This window comes from Protopterus annectens, chromosome 6.part0 (genome assembly GCF_019279795.1).
Source record: "Protopterus annectens isolate FY-2018-M chromosome 6.part0, PAN1.0, whole genome shotgun sequence".
NCBI classification, from domain to species: Eukaryota; Metazoa; Chordata; order Ceratodontiformes; family Protopteridae; genus Protopterus; species Protopterus annectens.
In genome coordinates, this window is record NC_056737.1 from 1,028,777,395 (window position 1) to 1,028,796,888 (window position 19,494).

Genomic DNA, 19,494 nt, shown 5'->3' on the forward strand with positions numbered 1-19,494 from the left:
CAGATGCATACAATGGAAACAGAGTTAAATGGGACTGCCACAAATCAAAAGAAGTACATTGCCACCTCTCCTCCTGCAAATACAATTTATGCATACGTGGGAACCCCTTCCCTCTCATGCGGGACACATCAGCACCAAATGAATAAGATAACAAAACATGGTCAGTAAATGCTACCAAATGTGAAGCTGAAGAAGCACACTTCAAAAGAGAAGTATACCAACAATAGTCTATAGCAGTGGTCGTGGCCCCCCTATGAAAGGTAAAAGCAGGTACAGGACCCATAACCAACATGGCCCTCTGCAGGATTTTCAGGCAATGCTTCACATCAGCTGGAGCACTAGCAGAGCTATCTAGCAAATGTAAATTAAAATCACCACATAAAATAAGGGGGTAATCCACAAGCAAATAAGGAGCCAGTAATGTAAAAAGAGCATTCCTATCAGAGTGAACTGAAAAAGCATAAAGAAAAATGGCACGGAAAATAACATCACCAAAAAAGAAATCAACAAGTAATACCCTACCAGGAATTAAATGCAGCACATCACAAACAGAAAACAACTGAGAGTTATACATCAGCACAAGTCCAGAATGACGGTCCCCACCCGGAGACCATATAACAGAACCCCCCCAAAGCGCAGTCCACTGAGACTGTGCATCTTCAGGTACAAGTCCAGTGTCAACAAGACATAGAAGATCAAACTGCAAAGTGCATGCCCAATCAAAGATTTGGAGTCTCCTACGATCAGCGACCATGGTATTAATATTGCAAAAGGAGACCGTAAACGGGTCCACCACCATTAAATCCGTGAACGCCTTGTCTTTTTAATCTTATCCACAACTCCCTTTGTTCCCTGTACAGACTGTTGAGGAAGTGGAGCAGGCACAGGAGGGGGCAACGGTGGGGGCAAGGAAGCAGGATCCTCGGCCTCTCGCCCATCCAAGTCCATGTCATCATCCGAATGCGAAGGAGAAACAGGCAAAGACTCAATAAGTACATCCTCACCATCATCCAACATTTCTTGGTCAGAAGAGACAGGATGAGTAATGGAAAGATCCAGCAGACCCTCAGGGACGGACACCCTCGCAGCAACAGGAGTCGAAGAACCATTCACAGCAGGGACAACAGGCAAAGCCATCACAGCATCAGCAGCAGAAGGAGGAATAGGAGCCACGTTCGGCAAAGGAGGGGTCAAAACTGACAAGGAAGGCAAGGCCAAATCAGATGATGCAGGCACACGGACAACCGGAGACAACTCTGCACTGGAATCCACCTTTTGGGACACCCCAGCCGGTAGCAAAACTGCAGTAGCCACAGGAGTGCTGTCCTTTCGAGTGACCACCAGAAGAGGAGCCATAGAAGTAGATGATTGGACAATACCGACAGGAGGATCAGGAACAGGAGGCACTGGAGGCACATTCGAAACTGCTGTGGGAAACACCAATGGGCATTCATTCCAATGATGTGGCCCTTCACACTGTGAGCAATGACGTGGACATGCTCTGGAGAAATGAGCAGTGGAGCCACACTTTGAACATTTTTTGAGAGGGCATGCTGAAACAACGTGAGAGAAGTCCCCACAATAAAAGCAAAAACGGGGCTGCCCCACATAACGTACTATGCCCCTCTGTCCAGAAACAAAACAAACTCCTGGAATGTGCTTGATACCATCAGAGGAAGCCGACATGGTAACCCATGCCTCCCAACCCCCATCCCAAACACCAGGCAATATTTTAGAAGTAGTCTTCGTAACAGAATGCACAGCTGAGCAAAACTGCAACAGATATGTTTTAATGTCACAGTCTGACACATAAAGTGTCCGAAAATTCAAACGAATTTTTTTCTTTAAACGGACATCCACATCAGAAATACAATATAAATTCCAGGGAGCCCTGTGTCTGTTACTGAGAAAAACAGAAGAAAAATGCAGGGCAACTGCAGAAGAGTCAAAATAAAAGTCAATATAAGATTCAGTTCCCCACAGCACATATCCACTAATGTCACTTAAACGCACTCCAGCTGGAGCCAAAACCCCATCCCACAAATGCTGCAAATCCAAAGAAGTATTACTCACAGTTTTAACACGAACAAATGGTTTCTGTGTAAACCGCGAAGGTTGTCCCACTGCAGAAGCAAAAGATTTCCGTGTATAATCCACAGCTGCAGCCACAGCAACAGAAGCAGCCTCCTTAGAAGCTGCTGAAATATTGAGTGCAGATAAAGGCCGAGACACATCAGGCCTGCCAGTAGGAGTAGAATGTTCCCCAGAGGCAGCAACTGCTACTGCAGCAGAAACAGGAGAAGCAGTCCCAACAGCTGTTTTAAATTTCTTAGCAGTGCCATAAAAACTAGCACCTTCAGCAACTGATTTACTATGCAAACTAGTAGTCCCAGTCACAGAAACATTAACATCAGAAGGCTGTTGTAACATACCAGCTGCTAAAGAGCCATGTGGAGGGGGAAAATCCTCAGCAGTATCACTCCAAGAAAGAGAAGCAGCCACCTGAGCATCTGAAAGAGACTGTAAACTAAGGCCAGCGTTTTCAGCTTGTTGTACATCAATAAGTGCAGCTCCCGACACCGATGCACAATCCACAACATTTGTAGTATCCATAGAAGCTTTAGAATTCAAAATATCAGATCCAGAATCAAAATTAGCAGAAACAGAAGCTGCTGATGCAGCAGGAACCTCCACAACGGCCGCCATCTTGAAAATGGGCGTGGCCTAATGCAGGCAGATTCAAGGAGGTTTTCAAGGTTTACTCATGGCAGAGCTGAAAAGGTTGTATTTCCCCTTTCGGTTTCTTAGGGTCAGGGAAAAGGTCAGTGGGAGTATAGTTAACTGAGCAGACCTTGCTCAACCCCTCGGCAGCTTCGATTGGCATCTTCTGGCAGGTCGGCTGCACTTAACTCTCGGGGGTCTGGGTTTTACGGCGTCCACCGTGTGGACAGGTGAAACTACTGATTTACTTACTTTATTTCAAAGAGCGGGTGTCCGTCATCAGTGGGATCAACCTCAACCCCTCCAGACCATCGCTCCCTAAACGGCATTTTGGTGGGCGCACTTAACTCGGTGCCGTCTTCGAATGGTGGCGTCCACCGTCCGGCAGTTTAACAGATACGCTGATTATTAGGGGCTAGGGGTGAGGTGACATTCCGGGACCCCCGTCAGATCGTCCACCCTATCGGAGGAAGTAACATATGTGAGTGGGTGCACTTAACTCCCTTCGGTCTTCGAGCAGCGGGGCGGAAATACGTGAGTCTATACTGTGAATCTTAGAGTTATGGGAATAGTGTCCATTCAGGAGGGCTCGGTTAAGCGCAGAGACCCTCCTCAACACTTGCGCCCCTTCGATGCGAGAAACATACCATCAGCTGCGCTTAACTAGCGTAGATTTGCGAACGGGGTCAACCGTGCGCAGATTTTGTTTTTGAATTTTCCCTATTTTCATGTGAGAAACTCAGAGCTTCAAGTCTGACACTGCCAGATTGGGCTGTTTTGAAGCTAGCCAAGTCAGATCATGCAGATTCAAGGAGGTTTTCAAGGTTTACTCATGGCAGAGCTGAAAAGGTTGTATTTCCCCTTTCGGTTTCTTAGGGTCAGGGAAAAGGTCAGTGGGAGTATAGTTAACTGAGCAGACCTTGCTCAACCCCTCGGCAGCTTCGATTGGCATCTTCTGGCAGGTCGGCTGCACTTAACTCTCGGGGGTCTGGGTTTTACGGCGTCCACCGTGTGGACAGGTGAAACTACTGATTTACTTACTTTATTTCAAAGAGCGGGTGTCCGTCATCAGTGGGATCAACCTCAACCCCTCCAGACGATCGCTCCCTAAACGGCATTTTGGTGGGCGCACTTAACTCGGTGCCGTCTTCGAATGGTGGCGTCCACCGTCCGGCAGTTTAACAGATACGCTGATTATTAGGGGATAGGGGTGAGGTGACATTCCGGGACCCCCGTCAGATCGTCCACCCTATCGGAGGAAGTAACATATGTGAGTGGGTGCACTTAACTCCCTTCGGTCTTCGAGCAGCGGGGGCGGAAATACGTGAGTCTATACTGTGAATCTTAGAGTTATGGGAATAGTGTCCATTCAGGAGGGCTCGGTTAAGCGCAGAGACCCTCCTCAACACTTGCGCCCCTTCGATGCGAGAAACATACCATCAGCTGTCCGCTTAACTAGCGTCGGTTTGCGAACGGCGGGGTCAACCGTGCGCAGATTTTGTTTTTGAATTTTCCCTATTTTCATGTGAGAAACTCAGAGCTTCAAGTCTGACACTGCCAGATTGGGCTGTTTTGAAGCTAGCCAAGTCAGATCATGCAGATTCAAGGAGGTTTTCAAGGTTTACTCATGGCAGAGCTGAAAAGGTTGTATTTCCCCTTTCGGTTTCTTAGGGTCAGGGAAAAGGTCAGTGGGAGTATAGTTAACTGAGCAGACCTTGCTCAACCCCTCGGCAGCTTCGATTGGCATCTTCTGGCAGGTCGGCTGCACTTAACTCTCGGGGGTCTGGGTTTTACGGCGTCCACCGTGTGGACAGGTGAAACTACTGATTTACTTACTTTATTTCAAAGAGCGGGTGTCCGTCATCAGTGGGATCAACCTCAACCCCTCCAGACGATCGCTCCCTAAACCGCATTTTGGTGGGCGCACTTAACTCGGTGCCGTCTTCGAATGGTGGCGTCCACCGTCCGGCAGTTTAACAGATACGCTGATTATTAGGGGCTAGGGGTGAGGTGACATTCCGGGACCCCCGTCAGATCGTCCACCCTATCGGAGGAAGTAACATATGTGAGTGGGTGCACTTAACTCCCTTCGGTCTTCGAGCAGCGGGGGCGGAAATACGTGAGTCTATACTGTGAATCTTAGAGTTATGGGAATAGTGTCCATTCAGGAGGGCTCGGTTAAGCGCAGAGACCCTCCTCAACACTTGCGCCCCTTCGATGCGAGAAACATACCATCAGCTGCGCTTAACTAGCGTCGGTTTGCGAACGGCGGGGTCAACCGTGCAGATTTTGTTTTTGAATTTTCCCTATTTTCATGTGAGAAACTCAGAGCTTCAAGTCTGACACTGCCAGATTGGGCTGTTTTGAAGCTAGCCAAGTCAGATCATGCAGATTCAAGGAGGTTTTCAAGGTTTACTCATGGCAGAGCTGAAAAGGTTGTATTTCCCTTTTGGTTTCTTAGGGTCAGGGAAAAGGTCAGTGGGAGTATAGTTAACTGAGCAGACCTTGCTCAACCCCTCGGCTGCTTCGATTGGCATCTTCTGGCAGGTCTGCTGCACTTAACTCTTGGGGGTCTGGGTTTTACGGCGTCCACCGTGTGGACAGGTGAAACTACTGATTTACTTACTTTATTTCAAAGAGCGGGTGTCCGTCATCAGTGGGATCAACCTCAACCCCTCCAGACGATCGCTCCCTAAACTGCATTTTGGTGGGCGCACTTAACTCGGTGCCGTCTTCGAATGGTGGCATCCACCGTCCGGCAGTTTAACAGATACGCTGATTATTAGGGGATAGGGGTGAGGTGACATTCCGGGACCCCCGTCAGATCGTCCACCCTATCGGAGGAAGTAACATATGTGAGCAGGTGCACTTAACTCCCTTCGGTCTTCGAGCAGCGGGGGCGGAAATACGTGAGTCTATACTGTGAATCTTAGAGTTATGGGAATAGTGTCCATTCAGGAGGGCTCGGTTAAGCGCAGAGACCCTCCTCAACACTTGCGCCCCTTCGATGCGAGAAACATACCATCAGCTGCGCTTAACTAGCGTCGGTTTGCGAACGGCGGGGTCAACCGTGCGCAGATTTTGTTTTTGAATTTTCCCTATTTTCATGTGAGAAACTCAGAGCTTCAAGTCTGACACTGCCAGATTGGGCTGTTTTGAAGCTAGCCAAGTCAGATCATGCAGATTCAAGGAGGTTTTCAAGGTTTACTCATGGCAGAGCTGAAAAGGTTGTATTTCCCCTTTCGGTTTCTTAGGGTCAGGGAAAAGGTCAGTGGGAGTATAGTTAACTGAGCAGACCTTGCTCAACCCCTCGGCAGCTTCGATTGGCATCTTCTGGCAGGTCGGCTGCACTTAACTCTCGGGGTCTGGGTTTTACGGCGTCCACCGTGTGGACAGGTGAAACTACTGATTTACTAACTTTATTTCAAAGAGCAGGTGTCCGTCATCAGTGGGATCAACCTCAACCCCTCCAGACGATCGCTCCCTAAACGGCATTTTGGTGGGCGCACTTAACTCGGTGCCGTCTTCGAATGGTGGCGTCCACCGTCCGGCAGTTTAACAGATATGCTGATTATTAGGGGATAGGGGTGAGGTGACATTCCGGGACCCCCGTCAGATCGTCCACCCTATCGGAGGAAGTAACATATGTCAGCAGGTGCACTTAACTCCCTTCGGACTTCGAGCAGCGTTGGCGGAAATACATGAGTCTATACTGTGAATCTTAGAGTTATGGGAATAGTGTCCATTCAGGAGGGCTCGGTTAAGCGCAGAGACCCTCCTCAACACTTGCGCCCCTTCGATGCGAGAAACATACCATCAGCTGCGCGCTTAACTAGCGTCGGTTTGCGAACGGCGGGGTCAACCGTGCGCAGATTTTGTTTTTGAATTTTCCCTATTTTCATGTGAGAAACTCAGAGCTTCAAGTCTGACACTGCCAGATTGGGCTGTTTTGAAGCTAGCCAAGTCAGATCATGCAGATTCAAGGAGGTTTTCAAGGTTTACTCATGGCAGAGCTGAAAAGGTTGTATTTCCCCTTTCGGTTTCTTAGGGTCAGGGAAAAGGTCAGTGGGAGTATAGTTAACTGAGCAGACCTTGCTCAACCCCTCGGCTGCTTCGATTGGCATCTTCTGGCAGGTCGGCTGCACTTAACTCTTGGGGGTCTGGGTTTTACGGCGTCCACCGTGTGGACAGGTGAAACTACTGATTTACTTACTTTATTTCAAAGAGCGGGTGTCCGTCATCAGTGGGATCAACCTCAACCCCTCCAGACGATCGCTCCCTAAATGGCATTTTGGTGGGCGCACTTAACTCGGTGCCGTCTTCGAATGGTGGCGTCCACCGTCCGGCAGTTTAACAGATATGCTGATTATTAGGGGATAGGGGTGAGGTGACATTCCGGGACCCCCGTCAGATCGTCCACCCTATCGGAGGAAGTAACATATGTGAGTGGGTGCACTTAACTCCCTTCGGTCTTCGAGCAGCGGGGGCGGAAATACGTGAGTCTATACTGTGAATCTTAGAGTTATGGGAATAGTGTCCATTCAGGAGGGCTCGGTTAAGCGCAGAGACCCTCCTCAACACTTGCGCCCCTTCGATGCGAGAAACATACCATCAGCTGCGCGCTTAACTAGCGTCGGTTTGCGAACGGCGGGGTCAACCGTGCGCAGATTTTGTTTTGAATTTTCCCTATTTTCATGTGAGAAACTCAGAGCTTCAAGTCTGACACTGCCAGATTGGGCTGTTTTGAAGCTAGCCAAGTCAGATCATGCAGATTCAAGGAGGTTTTCAAGGTTTACTCATGGCAGAGCTGAAAAGGTTGTATTTCCCCTCGGTTTCTTAGGGTCAGGGAAAAGGTCAGTGGGAGTATAGTTAACTGAGCAGACCTTGCTCAACCCCTCGGCAGCTTCGATTGGCATCTTCTGGCAGGTCGGCTGCACTTAACTCTCGGGGGTCTGGGTTTTACGGCGTCCACCGTGTGGACAGGTGAAACTACTGATTTACTTACTTTATTTCAAAGAGCGGGTGTCCGTCATCAGTGGGATCAACCTCAACCCTCCAGACCATCGCTCCCTAAACGGCATTTTGGTGGGCGCACTTAACTCGGTGCCGTCTTCGAATGGTGGCGTCCACCGTCCGGCAGTTTAACAGATACGCTGATTATTAGGGGCTAGGGGTGAGGTGACATTCCGGGACCCCCGTCAGATCGTCCACCCTATCGGAGGAAGTAACATATGTGAGTGGGTGCACTTAACTCCCTTCGGTCTTCGAGCAGCGGGGGCGGAAATACGTGAGTCTATACTGTGAATCTTAGAGTTATGGGAATAGTGTCCATTCAGGAGGGCTCGGTTAAGCGCAGAGACCCTCCTCAACACTTGCGCCCCTTCGATGCGAGAAACATACCATCAGCTGCGCGCTTAACTAGCGTCGGTTTGCGAACGGCGGGTCAACCGTGCGCAGATTTTGTTTTTGAATTTTCCCTATTTTCATGTGAGAAACTCAGAGCTTCAAGTCTGACACTGCCAGATTGGGCTGTTTTGAAGCTAGCCAAGTCAGATCATGCAGATTCAAGGAGGTTTTCAAGGTTTACTCATGGCAGAGCTGAAAAGGTTGTATTTCCCTTTTGGTTTCTTAGGGTCAGGGAAAAGGTCAGTGGGAGTATAGTTAACTGAGCAGACCTTGCTCAACCCCTCGGCAGCTTCGATTGGCATCTTCTGGCAGGTCGGCTGCACTTAACTCTCGGGGGTCTGGGTTTTACGGCGTCCACCGTGTGGACAGGTGAAACTACTGATTTACTTACTTTATTTCAAAGAGTGAGTGTCTTTTTTTTTTGCGGGTTTTTCCGTTTTCTTAGGAAGCAGGACTGACTGGATATTGGGAAGCACTCCACCTTGTGCAACAGTGACACCTCCCAACAGTTTATTCAACTCTTGATAATGCCAGGCATTATAGTTTCGTACTTTTTGGGTTGTTAGTGCAAGCCATGTTCTACCATTGTTTTAAAGTTAATTTGAGTAATACTTAATTACCCTGATTGTCCCCTTACTTCAGCCCTTCTTCCAAGTTCTTGTCATACACAGCTTGAGAGGTATTTTCTTTGCTAAGCAGCGATTTACATTACATGCACCCCCAGCTTAGTACTCTAGGGAAAGTACGTTAGTCTATTTTTACAGGAAATTATACCTGAAGATTGTTTTAAGGGGCTCAAAAGTTGCAGATATCTAGTACTTATCAAAAGTGTCAGTTTATGAGAATCAGGGACTGTGTAATTAAAACAGCTTCTTCGTGAACGCAGCTGAATGCTTACTGATTTTTTCCCACTGTACAGGGAAAATTCGAAGAGCAGAATTAACTAAATGCCTAGATGAATTACTTGTGACACTTTTCAAATCGACCAATAGAACTTTGCGATTCTTTGGGCAGCCTCCAACTTTTACTCCCCACTTAGAGAGTCGTTTTCTTTGTGTTAATGGGTCGCACTCAGGTCCGATAGGTGTGACTATTGACGTCATGATGCTTCTTTCTTATAAATGGAGGGAGAAGCTTGAATTTATCAGTTGTGTTTGCATTCAGTTTGGAGAATCATGTCTGGTCGTGGCAAAGGAGGAAAGGGCCTCGGTAAAGGTGGTGCTAAAAGACATCGTAAGGTTTTGCGCGATAACATTCAAGGTATTACCAAGCCCGCTATTCGCCGCTTGGCTCGTCGAGGTGGTGTCAAGCGTATTTCAGGGCTTATTTATGAGGAGACCCGTGGTGTTTTGAAGGTGTTTTTGGAGAATGTCATCCGCGATGCTGTTACCTATACTGAACACGCTAAGAGGAAGACTGTTACAGCTATGGATGTGGTGTATGCTCTAAAACGCCAGGGCAGGACTCTCTACGGTTTTGGAGGCTAAAGTGTTTGGAATTAAGAAACTGACCCAAAGGCCCTTTTAAGGGCCACCGCACTTTGTCATGGAGATCTGTGGTTATGCTTCTTGTAGGTGTGTGCCGCATGCTTTTTAGTATTTATATTAGCCTGACTACCGAAGCACAACTGAAATAGCATTCATTATGTGCATGTGTTTTGCAGTATCGCTTTTTTTTGTATTGCTACTCGACGGTGTAAAATAGGTCTGTCTGTATGTGATTGATCATATGCCCAGCTTTTTCTGACTATTCCACTACTGAATGGGGTCTTTGTGGAGACATTTCATTATGGAGTCCATTTACTGCTTGTGCAAACATGGATATACTACTGAAAGGTTTCACTTTGGTTTCAGTCAAGTGCTTGTGCAGAAAAGGACAACTGCTGCAATGCATCGTAAATGTGGTTGCGTGTGTGGCGGAGGGGTGCACTCCTCGGAGGCCCCATTTGCTTGAGTTGGTGGTAGCTCTATTAGATGTAAGAGCTCCCATGGCAGCACAGATTTTACATGATGCCCTATAGGGGACGAATGTACAGACCAGCTGCTTCGAGCATCTACTCTGGTGCGCAGTACCCTTAAGAAAGAACATGAACACCATCAAGTAGCTGGCACTGCTATGCATTCTGCATGCCATGACAGTGCCAGCTACTCGATGGTGTAAAATAGATCTGTAGGTGATTCGATCATGTTGTCTGTCGCCAAATGTACATGGGTATTCGCTAGGGATGATTGAGGGACACGGGCTTACTCCGACCTGTACCATAAAACAGCACTAGAGCATCACTTAGCAACTGATTTGGGAAGCGAGGCTAGGTTTGAACGGACCCCGTGGGTCGCAAGGCTAGCCATCCTCGAGAAAATCTTTATCGCTATGTATTGGGACTTTAATGGAAAGTGTATTGAAAGGGGCATTGGCCAATCTGCCATGCGGTGTAAATTGTATTAAAAAGGCTAGTAAATCAAGTGCTGGGACAGCAAACCAGAATGCAGCCAATACATTTCATCAAGATCACCTTAGGATGACGAAATCGGAACCTTTTGTAGGCAGGGTGTTATGGCCCTTAAAAGGGCCTTTGGGTCTTGAGAAGTCTTCTTCGTTATTTTGATTTTGCGGGTTTTTCCGTTTTCTTAGGAAGCAGGACTGACTGGATATTGGGAAGCACTCCACCTTGTGCAATAGTGACACCTCCCAACAATTTATTCAGCTCTTCGTCATTTCGGACAGCCAATTGCAGATGCCTAGGAATAATGCGATTTTTCTTATTATCTCGAGCTGCATTACCAGCCAACTCTAGAATTTCTGCAGTTAGATATTCAAGAACGGCTGCCAAATAGACAGGTGCTCCAGCCCGACCCGTTCAGCGTAATTGCCCTTTCTGAGCAGTCTATGGACACGACCCACCGGGAACTGCAGTCCAGCTCGTGATGAACGAGTCTTAGCCTTTGCACGGGCTTTGCCGCCAGTCTTTCCACCACGTCCAGACATCGCGTTGAATAACACCTCCAAATATTATACTCCACAGGCCCAGCGTAGCTATTTTTATACCCTTCTGCCTTGGCACCACCTCTGTGTTCCCATTGGTTAGGTGATACAATTATCAACTTAGTTGTAGCCCATTGGATACGTCGTGGATTCTAAAATTTGCATATTAATTCTGAATTGTTCTGTGGGTGTGTTCAACTGAATATTACCTTGATAGTCACGATTCTGGTGCTTTAAGACTTGTAGGTTTCTGATTGGCCGCTTCAAATAATGGCGCCAAGGAGTTCTCTAAATTACTATTTCCGGAAAAAGGGGTAGAAATAAAGTTCGTCTGAATCGGGGAGGAAAGATCCGATACAAATCTTAAAACGAATCTGTCTCTGTTTTAGCAACATTTCTACTGAAAGTTACACAGATCGCTAAAATGATGAGTTAGTATGTTCACGCAGGTAGTAGTGTCCCACTATATTCTGTGGCGTCATGCCTTACACGGGTACTTCATATATTTATCTAGGCAGAAAGGACAGGTTGATAATTCCAGTAGAAACACACAGAAAACAAATCGCTTATCTAGTAGCCTTTGATGATCGCGAAACTCAGACTGGGCAAAGACTCTTTTCAGAGGACACCCGGCAGGAAAAGCTCTTTATGAATTGCATATTTGTGCAGGCAAATAACGTGAGCTAAAAATAAAAACATACTACATAACACTGAGGTGTATATAGTTTAACATGCGATCACTATGTTATGCGAGCTGTACTGTATTTACATAGGCTAAAACAGCAGATATCTAAAGAACGTTCAGCATTATTTTACAGTTCGATGCACAGATCACAGACGAGGAATATGCATATTTTCTCTAAACATTCACCCAGACAGTGAAGCAAGACAGAAAATATGAGGATTTAGGTTACTTGATTTGGGAGTATAAACGGGGAACTTGGTAATGCTGACGGTACGAGGACAGGCTTGTTTAGTTGAGAGATATGATTTCATTTTTTTTTTTCTTTTTTAAAGTGATAGGCTAAGAATTAGTAATCGGAGGGTTACAAGTAAAGGACTGTTTTGCTGAGAAATGTTTTCAATGAGAGTTTATTTAGCGGACAAGATGCTATACAAAAAAAAATCAGTACCGTTTACTGATTTGTGCTTGGCTGAGTAAAACCGGCCAATGAACTCGGGCTATTTAACTGCTATTTTGCACATGTTCCCAATGGGTGAAACCCAGAGGGCGGAGTTTAGCGGAATGCATATATTCCAGCTCTGTCAAGAACGTCCAAAGTTTTTTAAAACAACTTTTATCGAAGATGCCAGAACCAGCAAAACCCGCTGCCCCTAAAAAGGGTTCAAAGAAGGTCGTGAAGAAACCGGCTAAGAAAGATGGAAAGAAGCGCCGTAGGAGTCGTAAAGAAAGCTATTCTATTTACGTATACAAGGTTTTGAAGCAGGTTCATCCTGATACTGGGATATCTTCTAAAGCCATGAACATCATGAATTCTTTTGTGAATGATATTTTTGAGCGGATTGCTGGAGAAGCTTCTCGATTAGCTCACTACAACAAGCGCTCGACCATCAGTTCGCGGGAGATTCAGACAGCGGTGCGGCTTTTGTTGCCTGGTGAGCTGGCTAAACATGCCGTGTCCGAGGGCACCAAAGCCGTCACCAAGTATACAAGTGCCAAGTAAGAGTCTTCCTTCCTGACACCCAAAGGCCCTTTTAAGGGCCAACACCTGCATAAGAGCTGTACTATAGTAACCGTCTTTTTATGTTTGCTTGTAGTCTAGAAAGTACGAAATTGCTCATTAAGACCAGGTTTACAGTATCAAATTTCTCGACTCTAAAATCAGTCTACGGAACTGAATTTCAAACACATAAAACACCGACTCTCAATTGCCGGTTCGCACATTTTGTACTAGAACGTAACCCCCCACCCATCGGCATCGGTGTGTAAACGCTGTATTTCTTCTGTAATGGAATAAATGGTTTATTGAGCCACGGGTGTAGGGGATTGGTGATCAAACGTGGTACAGCTGTGGAACCTGTTTAATGTTTACCACCTTGTCCCATGCAACTGGCCATCTCAAGAATTTCAGTACTGAATAACCACTGAAGATGCATCGTCCATCTTCCGCCAGCACTTTGACCCATCGAACTACCATGGTCAACAAGGACAAAACCAATCCTTAAGCATAGCTCTCGACTTTCCCTCATACTGCCTCTTGTATGTATATTTACGCTGCCTCTACAACTTTCTTCCCGTATCCGGTAAGTTACTCAGGATCACGATGAGTTGATATCGCCAGACATTATTTCATACTTTTGCATTGTTAGTGCAAGTCTTGATCTACCATCTTAATCGGAATAATATTTAATTACCCTGATTTGGACAATGTGTCCCCTTGTTTTGCCTTTCTTCCAAGTTATTGTTATACACAGCTCGAGAGGTATTTTCTTTGCTAAGCAGTGATTTACGATACCGCGCCCCAACTTAGTACTCTAGAGAGATGGCAGTAGAGAAAGTACATCAGCCTATTTTGCAGGCAATTATACCTGAAGATTTTTGTACGGGGCTGAAAAGTTGCAGATCTCTCGTATTTGTCAAAAGGGTCATTTTTATGAGAATCGGGGACAACACAATTAAAACAGCTTCTTCGTGAACACAACTGATTGTTTACCCATTCTGTTTCCCGCCGAAAGAGGAGAATTCTAACGGCTGAGTTAACGGAATGCCAGTATGAATAACTTGTGACACACTTCAAATCAACCAATAGAAAAGAGCCATTTCTCCTGTCTGAACTGTGGTTGCGATAATACGTAAGTACTTTTTTTTTCCAAAACAAATCCTGTCGTATTGCCTCTGCTTCTTTGGAAAATTATAAAATCGGTTATCGGAAGCCTTGCCGTAACAGTATCGGTAATACTGCCGTTTATAATACCGCCAATCACGCCGCAGAAGGCCCTCTACTGTTAACCAACGACAAAGGCAGACGAATAAACCAATGGAAAAGCAGAGCGCATAATAGGAAGCCAATGAGAATATTCAGTGACTCAGCCAACCGTGTGCACGGTTTCGTGCCTTCGACCAATCATCATTCTGCAATACCAGTCGACGGTGAGGGTGAAGAAATAATGTCCCCAAAAGAAAAAAAAAAAAAAACTTGAGCGGAGATGTAAAAAATAAGGGAATGTATGAGTAATACTAGACTGTTCAGATTTCTGCCTCATAATTTCTGGTGTGTTTCTCAAAAATGCACTTAGGATTCCGATGTCAAATCCGGCAGAAAATGCAGGTTAACACAGACCGTGCTGTTCTCCGGCTTTAAAAGAGCAGTATTTAAAAATCTTGCAACAGTCTTTTTCCTCAAAATGGCGCTCGTTTATAATATATGAAGTGCGCCTAGCTTTTTCTGAAGAGTACTACCGCGATGTCATTTTTTTTTGTAGCTTTTAACTTTGGACAGTTTTCTTTACATGGAGTATGTGTATATCCCAGCCCTTGGATGTACAGACTCGAGCAAACTGCTGAAGTGGTAGTGTTGGATTCTCAGGTCAGGCAAGTGTTTGTGCAGATGTGTGAAACTACTGCAGGGGTCGGCGGAGAAAGGTTTCATTTCGGGTCAGAGACGAATATACAACTGAAGAGGCCTTCGAGGGAAATGCTTCATTCTGGCATCGAAGTGATTGTGCAGGAAACAACATACCGATGTAGTTGGGAAAAAATAATTTTGGAGTCAGTCAAATGCATGTGCAAAAAATAATAGATGAAGAGGTCATTCGGTAAATGTTCCATTTTTGAGACAGTTAAGTGCTGGTGCAGGCATAGGTACGTTACCAAGGGGGGTCTTCGTGTAAACATTTCATTATGGAGTCAATTTACTGCTTGTGCAACACGGATATACTACTGAAAGGTTCGTGGGTGAAACGTTTCACTTTGGTGTCAGTCAAGTGCTTGTGCAGAAAAGGACAACTGCTGAAGGTGTCTTTTAGGTGAAACATTTCATGATGGTGCAAGTTAAGTGCTTCTGCAGACACGGTCACACTTCTGGAGGGGCTGCTGAGGCGGAAAACATTTTTTGGAGCTAGTCAGGGATCTAAAATCGAATGGGAATATGATCCAGAAAGAGACGAAGGCGTTTTTTTTATTTGGCTTTCCTCATGTAAACCTAAAACATTCCCATGCTTTGTTGTAGAATGCTTTGCCGGTTGCTTGAGGGCTACTTCTCAAGCGTACCTCACATGAGGAATGTACCTTCATTTGCGGTCTTAAATCGTGTTCCCGAAAGTTCCGCATTGAAAGGTTATGTCACACATTCAGTATTAGGACATTTTTAACTGATATGCAGGGTAAATATCAATATAATTCATTAGAAGATCTGTTGTATAAGTAAAAGGAGCGTATGTAAACCATCCCATGACCTTCCAAGTTGAAGCTGGTAGTAAGCCATTAGAATGTGTTCCGCGTTATATTATTTATTCCAAAGCAGAAGTGTCTACCTCTAACTATTGTACAATGATTAAGTGATCTGTAGCTCCTCTCCTTTTCATCCTGTATTTTTTTTTCCCAAAAAGAAATCCTGTCGTATTTCCTTTTTTGGAAATGTATAAAGTCGGTTATCGGAAGCCTGGCTGCAACAGTATCTGTAATACTGCAAGCCAATCACGCCACAGAAGGTCCTCTACTGCTAACCAATGACAAAGGCAGACAAACAAACCAATGGAATAGCAGAGCGCGCAATAGGAAGCCAATGAGAATATTCAGTGACTCAGCCATCCGTGTGCATGGCTTCGTGCCTTCGACCAATCGTCGTTCTGTAATACCAGTCGACGGTGAGGGTGAAGAAATAATGTCCCCAAAAGAAAAAAAAAAAAAACACGAGCGAGAGATGTAAAAAAATAAGGGAATGTATGAGTACTACTAGACTGTTCAGATTTTTGCCTCATAATTTTGGTGTGTTTCTGAAAAATGTCCTTTTCTGGCAAGTCACCGAGTATTGAAATAAATAAATGATGACATGCACTTAGGATTCCGATGGCTACCTGAATGCACAGACAGGACCGATAGTGAGGTGCCGCTAGAAAAATTGACCAGAAGTGCAGCTCCTGGTGCCATCCGTCCATGTTTCCAGTAGAAAAAAAAGCACCAATAGCTCAGTTCCATGTGCCATTGGCCAACATTTCTGGTATTGTTTCCTACTGCTCAGCTCACTGACCAATAGCACATTAAAGCTAGGAAATCAGACCATTAGCACAGTCGCCTAAGCTATTGGTCCGTATCTAGCTGCGCTGTGTTAAATGGTTTGTTCAATTTACCGATAAAACAATACAGACATAATAGACTAGTGCAAGTTCTAATTTCATTGCGCTATGGTTGATTTTTCTTCAAACACCGTGCTATCGGTCAGTTTTAAAAAGGAGCAGAAAGTCCACCGTGAGGCCGATGTCTCCGTGTTGACTTTTCACGAGCTGCTCCAAAAAGAGCTTTCAAAGGGCAAATGGTAACAGTGGAACAAACATATAATGCGGTGTAAAATCTGTGTGTGTGTGTGTGTCCTGTCCTGCGGAGTGTCACTTTTGGCGGCCTTGTGAAGCTCTCTGGGAGGAACCAGTTAAAAAATAAATACATATTCGTGCTAGCAACAGTTATGAAGAGATTGGAAATGCCTTTTTAAATTCACCACATAACCGAGTATATACACACGTTTTCCCTTGCACATGTTAAAAGGTGTTGCAATATTGTTTGGACAAGAGGCATGTTTGTTGAAACTAAATGTAGTAGTGCAGATAAAGCGATGCGTTGTTTCTGATAACCCAAAGGCTCTCTGGGTCAGAAGGCTGTGAGTTCTATTTCCACACCAGGGAGACCGGTTACTGACACTGCAATGCCTCTTAAATGTGGCTGTGTGTGGGGGGTGCGCACTCCCCGGAGGCCCCATTTGCTTTTGTTGGTGGTAACTCAATAAGATGTAAGGGCTTTAATGGCAGCTCAGACTTTACATGATGCCCTATAGGGGACGAGTGTATTGATCAACTGCTTTGAGCATCTACTGTGGTGCGCAGTACCGTTAAGGAAGAACATGAACACCATCGAGTAGCTAGCACCGCCATGGCATGCTGTCTGCATGCCATGGCAGTGCTAGCTACTCGATGGTGTAAAATAGGTCTGTAGATGATTTGATCATGTTGTCTAATGTCGCCAAATGTACATGGGTATTTGCCAGGGATGATTGAGGACACGGGCTTGCTCCGACCTATACCATAAAATAGCCCTAGAGCATCACTTAGCAATTCATTTTGGGGAGCAAGGCTCGGTTTGAACGCACTCTTTGGTCGTAAGGCTAGCAATCCTCTAGGAAATTTTTACTGCTATGTAATCGCACTTTGAGGAAAACTATAGTCAAAGGGGCATGTGTAGGGTTGCCACCTTTTCAAATGCCCAAAGTGGGACATTTTTGGTACAAACATCAGATTTTGCAGGCCAAAACATACTCACGGCCAGTACAAAAGACAGAACTTGCCTTTTTTTGCCTAAATAAAAGGTTATTCTTGTAGCATTTCAGTTGCTTATTCTGTTTCTTATAACATTTAGGTGTTACAGATACAGAAGGACTGTTTTATGCAACTATCGCATAAAATATAGGAACTAATTTCGTCCTAAAATCTCAGGACAATTCCCATTTTTACACTCTTTTAGCAGGACACAACTGCCCAAAGAGGGACTGTGCCTCGCAAAGTGGGACAGGTGGTAACCCTGGGCATCTGCCACGTGGTGTAAATGATCTTAAAAGGCTATTAAATCAAGTGCTCTGACAGAAAACTAGAATGCGGTGAATACATTTCATCGAGATTATCTTTGGATGACGAAATCGGAACCTTTTGTAGGCAGGATGTTACGGCCCTTAAAAGGGCCTTTGGGTCTTGAGAAGTCTTCTTCGTTATTTTGATTTTGCGGGTTTTTCCGTTTTCTTAGGAAGCAGGACTGACTGGATATTGGGAAGCACTCCACCTTGTGCAACAGTGACACCTCCCAACAGTTTATTCAACTCTTGATAATGCCAGGCATTATAGTTTCGTACTTTTTGGGTTGTTAGTGCAAGCCATGTTCTACCATTGTTTTAAAGTTAATTTGAGTAATACTTAATTACCCTGATTGTCCCCTTACTTCAGCCCTTCTTCCAAGTTCTTGTCATACACAGCTTGAGAGGTATTTTCTTTGCTAAGCAGCGATTTGCATTACATGCACCCCCAGCTTAGTACTCTAGGGAAAGTACGTTAGTCTATTTTTACAGGAAATTATACCTGAAGATTGTTTTAAGGGGCTCAAAAGTTGCAGATATCTAGTACTTATCAAAAGTGTCAGTTTATGAGAATCAGGGACTGTGTAATTAAAACAGCTTCTTCGTGAACGCAGCTGAATGCTTACTGATTTTTTCCCACTGTACAGGGAAAATTCGAAGAGCAGAATTAACTAAATGCCTAGATGAATTACTTGTGACACTTTTCAAATCGACCAATAGAACTTTGCGATTCTTTGGGCAGCCTCCAACTTTTACTCCCCACTTAGAGAGTCGTTTTCTTTGTGTTAATGGGTCGCACTCAGGTCCGATAGGTGTGACTATTGACGTCATGATGCTTCTTTCTTATAAATGGAGGGAGAAGCTTGAATTTATCAGTTGTGTTTGCATTCAGTTTGGAGAATCATGTCTGGTCGTGGCAAAGGAGGAAAGGGCCTCGGTAAAGGTGGTGCTAAAAGACATCGTAAGGTTTTGCGCGATAACATTCAAGGTATTACCAAGCCCGCTATTCGCCGCTTGGCTCGTCGAGGTGGTGTCAAAGCGTATTTCAGGGCTTATTTATGAGGAGACCCGTGGTGTTTTGAAGGTGTTTTTGGAGAATGTCATCCGCGATGCTGTTACCTATACTGAACACGCTAAGAGGAAGACTGTTACAGCTATGGATGTGGTGTATGCTCTAAAACGCCAGGGCAGGACTCTCTACGGTTTTGGAGGCTAAAGTGTTTGGAATTAAGAAACTGACCCAAAGGCCCTTTTAAGGGCCACCGCACTTTGTCATGGAGATCTGTGGTTATGCTTCTTGTAGGTGTGTGCCGCATGCTTTTTAGTATTTATATTAGCCTGACTACCGAAGCACAACTGAAATAGCATTCATTATGTGCATGTGTTTTGCAGTATCGCTTTTTGTATTGCTACTCGACGGTGTAAAATAGGTCTGTCTGTATGTGATTGATCATATGCCCAGCTTTTTCTGACTATTCCACTACTGAATGGGGTCTTTGTGGAGACATTTCATTATGGAGTCCATTTACTGCTTGTGCAAACATGGATATACTACTGAAAGGTTTCACTTTGGTTTCAGTCAAGTGCTTGT

General features: G+C 45.2%; 3 protein-coding genes and 1 pseudogene across 3 annotated transcripts; 3 read left to right on the forward strand and 1 right to left on the reverse strand.

The window, feature by feature from the left end:
- Positions 1-9,267: 9,267 nt before the first annotated feature.
- LOC122804659 (histone H4) lies at positions 9,268-9,662 on the forward strand. Its single transcript, XM_044074642.1, has one exon. It carries the CDS (start codon positions 9,303-9,305, stop codon positions 9,612-9,614), a length of 312 nt encoding a protein of 103 aa, XP_043930577.1. The 5' UTR covers positions 9,268-9,302; the 3' UTR covers positions 9,615-9,662.
- Positions 9,663-10,678: 1,016 nt separating this feature from the next.
- LOC122804660 lies at positions 10,679-11,173 on the reverse strand (annotated as a pseudogene).
- A 1,199-nt stretch (positions 11,174-12,372) lies between these two features.
- On the forward strand, positions 12,373-12,838 carry LOC122804085 (histone H2B type 1-J). Its single transcript, XM_044073745.1, has one exon. The coding sequence runs from the start codon at positions 12,417-12,419 to the stop codon at positions 12,792-12,794; it is 378 nt and encodes a 125-aa protein (XP_043929680.1). The 5' UTR covers positions 12,373-12,416; the 3' UTR covers positions 12,795-12,838.
- Positions 12,839-18,766: 5,928 nt separating this feature from the next.
- LOC122804086 (histone H4-like) lies at positions 18,767-19,167 on the forward strand. The gene is given in 2 exon segments (XM_044073747.1): positions 18,767-18,938; positions 18,940-19,167. Coding segments are annotated over 2 exon segments (312 nt in total). The 5' UTR covers positions 18,767-18,806; the 3' UTR covers positions 19,120-19,167.
- Positions 19,168-19,494: the final 327 nt, after the last annotated feature.